The 11,828-nt window shown below is 35.5% G+C and overlaps 2 protein-coding genes across 2 annotated transcripts in view; one reads left to right on the forward strand and one right to left on the reverse strand.

The window, feature by feature from the left end:
• Positions 1–2,781: 2,781 nt before the first annotated feature.
• LOC111482481 (zinc finger protein ZAT1-like) lies at positions 2,782–5,241 on the reverse strand. The gene has a single exon (XM_023128293.1). It carries the CDS (start codon positions 4,640–4,642, stop codon positions 3,530–3,532), a length of 1,113 nt encoding a protein of 370 aa, XP_022984061.1. The 5' UTR covers positions 4,643–5,241; the 3' UTR covers positions 2,782–3,529.
• A 2,595-nt stretch (positions 5,242–7,836) lies between these two features.
• LOC111482447 (probable methyltransferase PMT5) overlaps positions 7,837–11,828 on the forward strand; it is a 5,139-nt gene continuing 1,147 nt past the window's right edge. The window contains exons 1-7 of the mRNA XM_023128232.1: positions 7,837–7,993; positions 8,310–9,280; positions 9,427–9,553; positions 9,808–10,048; positions 10,323–10,548; positions 10,729–10,889; positions 11,059–11,362. Of these exons, the coding sequence (XP_022984000.1) occupies positions 8,769–9,280; positions 9,427–9,553; positions 9,808–10,048; positions 10,323–10,548; positions 10,729–10,889; positions 11,059–11,362 (1,571 nt within the window). The 5' untranslated portion in view covers positions 7,837–7,993; positions 8,310–8,768. The remainder of the gene's footprint in view (positions 7,994–8,309; positions 9,281–9,426; positions 9,554–9,807; positions 10,049–10,322; positions 10,549–10,728; positions 10,890–11,058; positions 11,363–11,828) is intronic.

Raw genomic sequence — 11,828 nt, forward strand, 5'->3', positions numbered from 1 at the left:
TTAAAAAAATCTAAAACTTACTTATTGACAAATGATCTCAAACATGTTTGAGGATTTGAGAGCGGCCTTTGTAATGGTTAGAGCTGAAGTGGCAAATTTAAGTACCAGATTAAATTTCACTTTGCTATCTGTGGGGAACCAAATTCCAACGGGGAGTATAGAACAATTTAACAAGATAAAGGTCTTGGTGCTCAAGCACTTATTTGTGGTTCGAGACATCAAGGCTCTAAGAATTTTATCTTTGACCTAAACAGTGTTTTTGAGCCACAAATATCGTGGCAGAAGAAGCGAAAGTCACGTTGGCATCTAACCAATGATACAAAATTGTGATGGTGATCAAAGTACATGGACATTCAAGATGATCGATGTACTATGAACACTTGAGATAACTTAAAACAACAATTGTGCTCTCAATTCTTGCTAGAATATGTCAAGATACTTGCAAAAAGGAAGTTAAAAGAGCTAAGGCATACTGCGAGACTACGTTAAACAATTTTTCTGGGTTTATGTTAGATATTCGTGATATGCCCGAGAAAGATAAGGTCTTCAATTTTGTTAAGGGGCTAAAGTCGTGGGTGAAAACTAAGCTCTACGAACAAAAAATTCAAGACTTTTCCACAACCTATACTACCATCAAACGACTGTTTGATCTCAATATCGATCAGCCCCATAAGATAAGGCAAAACCAAACGTCTGCAAGTGGTGGAAATAAAAATTACCAACCTAACTCCCTTGAAGGTGGGGAAGTGACATACTCGAAGCCAATCCTTCCAATAGAGGGTAGGACTCTATGGCGAAGATCTCGCAGCCAAAACAATCATAGTTAAAACTAAAACATGTCCTAACAAACCACCGATACCATGTTAAAAAAATACTCATAAATTTTAAAAAATAAATATTAATACCTTTAAATTAAGTTTTTATGGTTAGTAAACTTAAAATTGAAAATAATAATAATAATAATAATCTATGAGGTGTAGATACACCGTTTCTATCTATATATTGACGTTAAACTTTATTTTTAAGCCGAGTAAGAGTAAAGTTTATTAATGAAATAATTTTAAATAAAATATTAATTTGTCCATCAAAGTCAATTTTAAAATTTTTATGGAAAGTAAAAAATATTATTCAACCTTTTTAAAGTTTAGTATTTTTTTTTTTTAAAACCAAAGGCAAATTTGATCAATATTTTTTTTATTATTAATTTAGCGTTTAAAATAGTCATAACATTTTATATTAATTTTCACGGCATTTTACAAATAAGATGAAAAAAAAAAAAAAAAGGAAATAGAAAATTCAAGAAAAACCAAGACGTTTGGCCTCCGTCTCCCGCGCTCCATTAGTCTGCCAGTGTTCATGTTGCTCCACAAAAGCTGAAACAAATGATAATTGTAGAAATCTTTGAATTACCAGACTCGGTAATGGAGCTGCTAGTAAAATCAGCGGCGGAGTCTGTGGCTGACCTCGACGAGGAATCGTTACCTGCTGAAGAAGGAGACGAGTCTGCACACTGCTCGTTCCTGGCGGTGATCCATCCCAGCATATCAGGTAGTTAATTTTACAAGTTTGGATTACCTTGCTGGCTCTTAAGATCAATCTCATAAGACCGAACATTAAACTAATGAAAATGAATGAATAAATTGTTCCAAATATCGAGATCTAAAGCTTTTAGGAGCCATTACAATTGGTTTGGAAAGGTTAACCTTCGATGTTAATTTTCTAGGTTGGGTATTGATTTCTGCAATGTTTTTCATGTTACATAATTTGATTGGAAAAGCACGGCTGGAATAGAGGCCAGTGGAACCGGTAACATGAAGTTTGCTACGAATGGATGCTTACTGATTGGAAGATTGGATGGGCGCATGAAATTGCTGGCCTAAGAAAAGGAAGAACTAAAGGCAAGGTAAGCTTGGAAACTCTTGCTAGAATCCCAGAAGAATCAGTAGTAGTTTTCAAACTTAAAAGCTTTTCATAGTTATGAAAAGCAACATTTCTTACACCGTAAAGGAGCCCCACGGTTTGAGGAAGTGAAGGCATTCGAAACCAAGCATTCAGTTGGGGATTAGAATGAAGCATTCTTTATAGGGGTGTAAAAACCTCTCTCTAAGCAAACACGTTCTAAAAATTTGATGTAAAGTTCGGAAGGAAAAGCTCAAAGAACACAATATCTGCTAACAGTGGGCTTGAGCTGTTACAAATGGTATAAAAGCTAGACACCAGGTGATGTGCTAGTGAGGAGGCTGAGCCCTGAAGGGGTGGATATGAGACGGTGTGCTAGCAAGGATGGTGGGTCTCAAAGGGGGTGGACATGAGGCGGTGTGCTAGCGAGGATGCTGGGTCTCGAAGAGGGGTGGATTGGAGGGTCCCACATTGAATGGAGAAGGAGACGAGTGCTAATGAGGACGCTAGACTCCAAAAGGGGGTGAATTATGAGATCTCACCTCGATTGGGAAGGAGAACAAAGCTAAGAGTGTGGAAACCTCTCTCTAGCAGACGTGTTTTAAACCCTTGAGGGAAAGTCCGGAAGGAAAAGCCCAAAAAAGACAATATCAGCTAGTGGTGACTTGGACTGTTACGAACTTGTGGGATTTTCAGAAGGAAATGAAGGTTATGGTGAGGCTGACTGCTTCCTCGTTTACCAGGACTTCCGTAGTTACATAGAGTGCCAAGACAGGGTTGGATGAGGCCTATCATGATCAAAAGGTAATCACCAAAGTCTGTACTCTCTAATGAGCCAAGCTGCTAAACTCCTAATCGTTTGCTTGTTCTGTACAGAGATGGACCAAGATGTCGATCTTAAGCACAGCTGGTTCATACAAGTTCAGCAGTGACAGAACCATTCATGAGTATACAAGAGATATATGAAAGATTTCTCCACTATTGCTGCTATCTTAAAAGGTTTGATTTCTTTTCCCTTCCCTATAAAATTTGCTCTCCATTTCATTGCTATTGTAATTGCCAAATGAGATAAGAAAACAGAAACAGGAGATGAACTTGGAACATCTTAGCCTATTCAAAATTAAACTGACCCTATTGCATAACAAGTTCGTTACAATGCTCAGAGTTTTGTTAGATCATTTCTAGATAGAGATGTCTATTTAATCTGAACGGGGCAAGGACTTTCCATTTAAACCGGGAATGGAAAAGAGAATGGAGAGAGATTTCAACTGAATTCAACTGAGAATCACTACAAACCGACCCTAAATTCATGACAGAAACGAAAAGAGAAAAATAGGAACCCTCCTCCATCTCCAAGCTTAAAGCCCAAACATTTGGACATGACAATAAATTTGAAATAGAGGATTCAGCTCACTTTTTTGGTCCAAAAAAATAAAAAAATCAGTAAAAAAGTTAAGGAACCTAAAACAATGATAAAGACAAAAAAGCAAATGCCAAAAACATGCCCTACAGACTTCATTTGCAAGTTTGATAACCTCACATTATCAGGACAAGATAGAACCAATTATCACAGACTTGCCCGTATTATTGGATTGGTGGCTACATGCTCCTGGATCCTTCATCAGACTCATCACCATCTCCCACTTTCCTCTTCTTCCATAGGAGCAGGAACATTAAGATCAATTAGACCACTCATCCCATTGGACTCTGGCCTTGTCACTACAGATGCCTCTTCTAAACTCCCGACCACATGGGACCTCTTATGCCCCCCCAAAGCCTGCCCTGATTTGAAAGCCTTGAAGCAAATTGGGCACTTGTGTTTCTTTTTGGCTCCTAATTTCTTCTCTTCATTTCCAGAACTGTCCTGGTGAGTCTTGTTTTTTCCATTGCTTAACTCAGTTAACTCCCTAGCTGGTATGGACATGGAATTTGTAGCGCTGTTTTCACCCGACTGATGCGTCCACTCGCAGCCATTGCTCATTTTTGTATACATCTCTCTGAAATTAGGACTATATGATTCATTGTTCAACCTCTTTCTTAGCTCATACTTGTAAGAAGATGCATGCACTTGTTCATCATTCTCTTTGGTTTTTCCTATCCTGACTCCATATTTTCCATCTGGGTTCTTATATTCTTCATCCATAACACCCCGATTAAGACACACTTTCAGTTTAACTTTCTTGTAGACTTCTTTTCTGAAATTTTCAGTGTCGGAATTCTCACCGCCGCATTCATAAACGTCTAGCTTTTCCAGCCTTCCATTAGAGTGAGAGGCAAATGATTTGCTATCAGACATCATCATCAAGCACATAGCCGCCTCCCGGACTTTGTCAGGTATGTCCGATCGATTGTCTATGAACTCCCGCTTTTGATGAGGGATCCCATAAATATTGTTTTGAGAGTGAGAAGCCAAATGCCAAGTCAAAGCTTCTGAGAACTGAAACCCTTTGCCACATTCTCTACAAAACTTCTCCTGCATTAAAGGGTATCTCGAATCAGCAAATCTCTGTGTAATTTTGGGATTCTCTCTTAAGCCATAGCCTGAATTATCATTCGCAAACTCGGATTCTGAATCTCTCTTGCTTCTTCTTCTCTCTGTAGGAACTTGAAACTTCAAGATATTGGTTCTTTCCGTTTGTTTCTCGTTCTTGTGAATTCTGATATGACCTCCCAAGGACTTCCCACACGTGAAGCTTTTGTGACAAAAGTTGCATACAAACTTGTTTTCTTTAGAATTCTCCATGGATCACAGCCAAAGAAACCCAGTTAGAACAAGATCAGTTGAACATGTATATAGATTTATGAAAATGATATGTTCTTGGAGGTGGGAAAATGCTGGTCAAGAACAAGATCTGACAAAAATGAAAACTGGGAACAAAATTTTGTGTAAATTGAGATGAAGAGTAGCAATTAGAACTGCACCAATGGCTCTTCCTGTCTCTTCTCCTCTCAGTCCATTTCCTCCCTTCTTTTTCTCTCTCCTTCTCTCTCTCTCTCTCTCTTCCACTATATTTTGTTATATGGTTGGGAGAAGAATTCTATTCTATGCATGAAAACAGAGAATGAAAAGGGCAACAACAAGATGAAATGCACGTGTAAATAGAAGAAAACCTTTCGCTGTTCTAATGGACGGTCTGGATCAGTGGGAGACGTCAAGAATCAACAGATGTGATGAGTTCCAAGTTTGCTATTGTCTGCAACCAAAATTATATGAAATTTTTTAAAAAATCTTTGACTTTGTCTTGCTGGTAACTTCAGAGAAGTAAAGGGTCGGATTCTACAACCGTTTTGTTGGGTTTTGGGATACACAAATTAAGTAATTGCTTTTATCTCATAATTAAAAATTTCAGGGTTTAGTCTATTTTTAGTTATTATTTTTTTATAATTTACTTTTATTCTCAACAAAATCTTTATGAACACCTTCTTTCTTTCTTTTTTTCTTTTTATTTATTTATTATTATTATTATTATTATATATATTTATAAAATAAATGTTTGAGAATCACCTCAAATCTATATAAAATTTAAAATTTTAAAATAAGATTTTAACCACTTTTAGAATATATATATATATAGATTGAAACATATATGGTAAATAAATCTTTAACTTGTCAATATTTGATATTTAAATTTTTTAGTTATGAATGAAATATATAGATAGGTAGAAATTTTTTAAATATCAAACAATAATTATTTTACCCTAATTGTTTGTTAATCTAATTTTGTATTTTTGCTAAGCATTAGTTTATGTATAACAAGCATCACATCGATGTGTAGTTTCATTATTTTGCAAGTATTCTTCTCTCGATATTTTGTTGAAGTTTTGCAGATCATGCAGGCTCACGAGTTTCGAAGCTGGTTCAATTCTTCCATAATACACCGTACTAAAGAGCGACTTGTTGAGGATTTTTATGAAAGGAGTTCTAGGTTAGCTAATTAAGTTGTTTTTCTTAAAATATTGTGTTTTTATTATTTAAATTAAAAAATATTGTACTGTGTTATAAAAATTAATTATTAGTATCATTTAAAATAAACAAATTCTATTATTCACATGGAGATTGTTCATTTACAAAAATAATATAAAAATTGATTAATTTAATTGGTATAGTTTAAAATAAAGTTAATTACAGATCTTGACTCGGTTATCAAAATTGATTCATGTTTTGCTTTGTCTATACGCCATTACCACTATCTTTGTCTTCCCAAGTTTTAACCATTATTTTATTTTATTTTGTTTTTTAATTCATAAAATGGTAAAAGAGAAATCGAAAAATTTCACCATATCGTAAAATGGTAAAAATAATAAGACAGACACAATTAAACAATATCAAATTATGACAAATATGTTTGTTTTTTAAACTGTCTAATATTGTATTTTAAACAAAATGTCAATATCGTAAACGACAAACAAATAAATAAAAAATAAAAATGCATTACATTTTTTTTTTATAGTTGTTATATTTTGAATTCCTATTTTCAATTTTAATTATATTTTTGAAATTTAATTTCATAGTTAATAATATAAAAAATACAAGTTGTAACGACCCAAACCCTAGAATTTAGATTCCAGATTTGCCATCTAATAGCTTTAGCATTTTCCTACGACATAGTCATATATGTTAGACAAACACGACTCTCATAGTTTTGCTTTGGGCTTTCCCAAAAGGTCTCATAATAATGAAAGAGTATTATTTGATTATAAACTCATGATTATTCCCTAAATTAGCAGATGTGAGACTTTCATCATCCAACACCTCCCCTCGTACAAAAATACGTCTCCCCTTAATCGAGGCTTCACTCCTTTGGAGTCTTGTCATTTTTTACTATGCCTTCGAGGAGGCTTGACTCTTTTTTTTTTTGGAGTCCTTTATTCGATATTTGAGGATTTACCAATCTATTGGCACGAGTAAATTTAGGACATAACTTTGATACCATGCTAGGTTGAATGACACTGTGACCTATGTGGGTCACGACCTCATGCATTTATAGATGTGTATAATGAAGATTACATTCTAAATCATATATATGGTAACAAACCATAAATCATAGATATGGTAACAAACCATGAAATCATAGATTTTGTAACAAACCTATGAAATCATAGATTTGGTAACAAACGAGTAAATCATAGATTTGGTAACAAAACTAGTAAATCATACATTTGATAACAAACCAGTAAATCACTAGATTATCTTAACAGTAAATCACTAGTATTTCTAGTATGTTTTGTTCTCACTCGTGCATTTCAAAAAAATTCAGGAGTTCCTATGATTGAACTACTGAAAATATAAGTGCACCTTGTTTGATAGGTAGTAAATTTCGATTTCTTTAGATTTTCTTAATCATCTTATCTTCAAGATCGCTTTCATTAAGATGTTAGTTTCGATTTATTCATATACCCCTTCTTGACTTGAGTGTCACACGAGTAATAAAAAAATTAATTATGTGTAGTTTTAATGGATTTAATTATTAGGGCACAAAAATATATAATTTTTTTAAGAATAAAATGCAATAAAATAATCCCAATTTTTTATTATCTGGGACAAAAGTTACCTCTTATCTCTGTACATCTGGCATCCAAACTTGGCGTATCTAATTAATATACATATTTAATGACGCCGTTATTATTATTATTATTGTTTTTATTTTTGGATAATAATGCATAAAAGTTTATTTCAATAAATTAATTGAGCATTTTTTGTAGTTAATTAATTAGTGGCCTATTTCAAAGATTATTTATTTAATTTGCGACAAAGCATTGATTAAGATTTAATTAATGTGGAGGGTTCAAAATCACATCTCAGCCGTCGCTTTTTCCTTTTTTTGCTTTTTGTTGAAATATTTTAAAGGTCTCGATTGTGCCAAACAATTATTGGCTCAGAAAAATATATAAAGCGAAAAATGGAAAGGGGGGCATATAATGCCATAAATACACATGCTCCAGTTTAACGGGTACCCATAAACTAGAAATTCCATTCTGATTTGTTGAGATCGTCTCTTTCTCCTACTTTGCGAGTCTGAATCTTCTCTTCATCCACCTAACACGGAGTTTAATGCACCAAAACCCTAATTCCTGTTGCTGGAATGTGTTTTTGGTGTGTAATTTCTATTATTTACTTGATTCTTGTGTAATTTTTAATTACTAAGGCGTGCTGTTGATTCATGTGGTGTGTGCTTTTGCATTTTATATTTGGATCTATGTTGGTTTTGTTTCCATTTCGGGATCTGAGTTTGGCTCTTTGATTTATTAATGGAAAGTTGTGTGTCTTGTTTTCGTTCGTTTTGGTTCTTGTTGCTGGGAATTTCAGGAAATGGATGATGATAATCTCGAATATTTGTGTGTGAAATTTGTTGTGAGATTCATTTTTTGATGCTTATTTGATGTGATGAATCTTTGACTCGTGTTTGCAGATTGATCCCGCTAGTGGCTCTTTGGAAACTGAATTTCTAACCATTGATCGAGCTGGATTGGTCGCATTTAAGTTCGGGTAGAAGAACTCTTCCGCAATTGGGGTTCGACATTGCTCATAATCAGTTCTTGGCTTCTGATCCGTGATTGCGCATCCACATACGGTGCCTTCGATCTGAAATTCCCATTTTTATCGGCTTCTGTACCACTTGCTTGTGTTTCTTCTTCTAACATTCTAATCTGGCGGTGCGTTATGTGACATGTTCGTTTATAATTGGGAAGGAGCATCAGTAGGACTTCAATGATTGTTTTGATTGCTCGTATTCATACCAATCTATATAGAAGAATTCGCAACGTAGTAGGTTATGCTTTATGCTCTGCTTCGAGATTTAAACCAAAGGCGCTCCCCATTTAGGGTGGTTCTGAGCTGGATTATTGAGGGGACTTGAGAAATATTGGACATGAGAAGCTCCTGGGTCAATAAAATATCTGAAATCTTGGGCTCTAAACCACCATTCAATTGGTTAAGTTTGTGCCTCATCAGCGTGCTTGCATTAATTGCAGTGCTAGGAACGTCTACTTCAAATGTCTTTGACTCAGTTACCACCACACCAGTGTATGACATTTATACTAGTTATAGAAGGCAAAAAGAGAAGGCCTCAATTGATTTGTTTGACTTGAAGTATCTTTCATTAGCCACTGCACGATTGAAAGAGTTTGGGCTGTGTGGAAAAGATAGAGAAAACCATGTGCCATGTTACAATGTCACAGCAAACTTATTAGCTGGATACAAAGAAGGGGAGGAGTTTGATAGGCACTGTGAAGTGTCGAGAACAGCAGAACGGTGCCTGGTTCGTCCTCCTAAAGACTACAAGATCCCTCTAAGCTGGCCTGTCGGTAGGGATATAATATGGAGTGGAAATGTGAAGGTAACAAGAGACCAACTTCTGTCGTCTGGAAGCCCTACCAAAAGGTACTTAACCTCCACTGGACGAGCATGAATTGCACTTAGATTTCCCCCCCCAAGGATTAAGTATTTAGAACCAAAGAAGTTTTTTTCTTTTGTAGTCATTTTTATTGATGTTAATATAAATAACCATCTTACTTTTTCTAAATAAGGTTGATGTTATTAGAAGAGAACCAAATAGCTTTCCACTCAGAGGATGGAGATGGAGTTAAAGAGTATTCTTTTCAAATTGCAGAGATGATTGGCTTAGGCAGTGACTCTGAATTTCTTCAAGCTGGTGTAAGCCTTAATCACATCAAAGAAATATAGGCTGTTTGTCTTCTTTTGTTATAGGAGTTTTGTGTATTTAATGCCAACCACAAGTGAATCAAGCGATTGTTTTTCTTTAAAATTACCCAAAGGATAAATATCATATTAAGTAATAACAGTGACCCATGTTTCTGTCCTTCCAATATTTTTTATTTTATTTTTTTGCTTGAAATTCAGTGCAGTAAAGCTATTTAAGAATCAAGGATTTGATATGTCAATTATAGGTACGCTCGATACTTGATATTGGTTGTGGGTTTGGAAGCTTTGGTGCTCATATAATATCAGTGAATGTAATGGTTATGTGCATTACAACCTATGAGGCGACTGGCAGTCAAGTTCAAATGGCTCTCGAGAGGGGCCTTCCAGCGATGCTTGGAAACTTTATTACCAAACAGCTTCCATATCCATCCTTGTCATTTGACATGGTTCACTGTGCACAGTGTGATGTCTCTTGGAATGATAAAGGTAACTTGAGAATAAATTTAGATGTATCTTATCTTATTTGACGGTTACTTCATAAAAGCCTAGATGCATTTGCTTGAGGACGAGACACTTGCTATGAGTCTTCAAGATTAAGAAAGAAATAGGATGAGCACTGCTATCTAAAGATATGCCAAAGCAATATGGTGCACTTACAAACCACAAAAAACTATATGCATATGCATATTATGTACATGAACCTTCATGAGATGTTTTCAGCATCAGTGTAGTTTTATTGACTTGAATTTATAATGGGCAGGTGGGATATTCCTTATTGAAGCCGACCGGTTACTAAGACCTGGAGGTTATTTTGTTTTAACGTCTCCCAAAGACAAGACAGTTGGCGGTTCAATGTCTTCTAAGAAGATAAACATTTTGACACCATTGGAAGAAACGACCCGAAGGTTATGTTGGAGTCTTTTGGCTCAGCAATATGAAACCTATATTTGGCAGAAAACTATAGATCCTCATTGCTATTTATCTCGGTGAGCCGAATGCTTACTGACCTCCTAATTAACCTTTAAGTTCATTTTCTTGTGTTGTTTTTTTTGAGCCTTCTATACTCCATGTTACAATGTACCATTTGTTTGATTGCACGTAGTTCACTGCCGTTGCTAATTGTTGTATCAAAATTTAGTAATGCTTCAACTTCTTTCTTCTTCTAGCAAGCAGAAAGTTATACCACTTTGTAAAGAAGGGTATGATACTCCATCATATTATCAACCTCTCGTACCGTGCATCAGTAGTACTACCAGCAAGCGGTGGGTTCCAATCCAGAACAGGTCTTCTGGTTCCCATTTGAGTTCAGCTGAACTTGAAGTTCATGGAAAGTATTCTTCCTTAATGGTTCTATTTTGTTTTTTCATGTGAATTTGTAGTTTATTTCGTTTTTTTTAAAGTGTTATGATGGGTTATATTGGTCTGCACAATGTTTACTGAAACTTAGCATGGTATTTGTGCGGCTATTGATTATTTTCCTTTGTCTATTTCTGCAGGTGTTCTATCAGAAGACTACTCTGATGACCTACAAATTTGGCGATCCCATTTGAAAAACTATTGGTCCTTACTTACGCCCTTAATTTTCTCCGACCATCCAAAGAGGCCTGGTGATGAAGATCCATTACCTCCATTTAACATGATACGCAATGTGATGGACATGAATGCCCACTATGGGGGGTTAAATGCTGCGTTTGTGGAGCAGAAGAAAACAGTTTGGGTTATGAATGTTGTGCCTGTTGGGTCTCCCAATACACTTCCGCTCATACTTGATCAAGGTTTTGCTGGTGTTCTGCACGATTGGTATGCAGTTTTTTCCTCCCATCTTCATAAAATACTTCTCTTTATGAGAGATCAGACTGCGTGCATCTTGGTCCAATTGGTTTGTGTTGAGTTGGAACTGGAAACATCTTGTGTTGATTCACACTACACTAACGGTGAGATCCCACCTCGGTTGGAGAGGAGAACGAAACATTCTTTATAAGGGTGTGGAAACATAGAACGAAACATTCTTTATAAGGATGTGGAAACATCTCACTAGCCGACACGTTTTAAAAACCTTGAGAGAGGAAACCCGAAAGGGAAAGCGCAAAGAGGACAATATCTGCTAGCGGTGGGCTTGGAGTCATTACGCTAACCTTTTAAAAACAAATATTCAACTTTTTACTGATGATTACACGTGCTTGTAGCTTTCTGTAATGGAAGGTTACGGTTGATTCTTGATTTTTTTTTTTTTTTTTTTTTTTTTTTTTTTTTTTTTTTTTTTTTT

This window comes from Cucurbita maxima, unplaced genomic scaffold, assembly GCF_002738345.1.
Source record: "Cucurbita maxima cultivar Rimu unplaced genomic scaffold, Cmax_1.0 Cma_Scf00001, whole genome shotgun sequence".
Lineage (NCBI taxonomy): Eukaryota > Viridiplantae > Streptophyta > Magnoliopsida > Cucurbitales > Cucurbitaceae > Cucurbita > Cucurbita maxima.

Coding starts and splice junctions, on each gene's coding strand:
- LOC111482481 (XM_023128293.1), bottom strand. CDS start 4,642: ATGGAGAATTCTAAAGAAAACAAGTTTGTATGCAACTTTTGTCACAAA.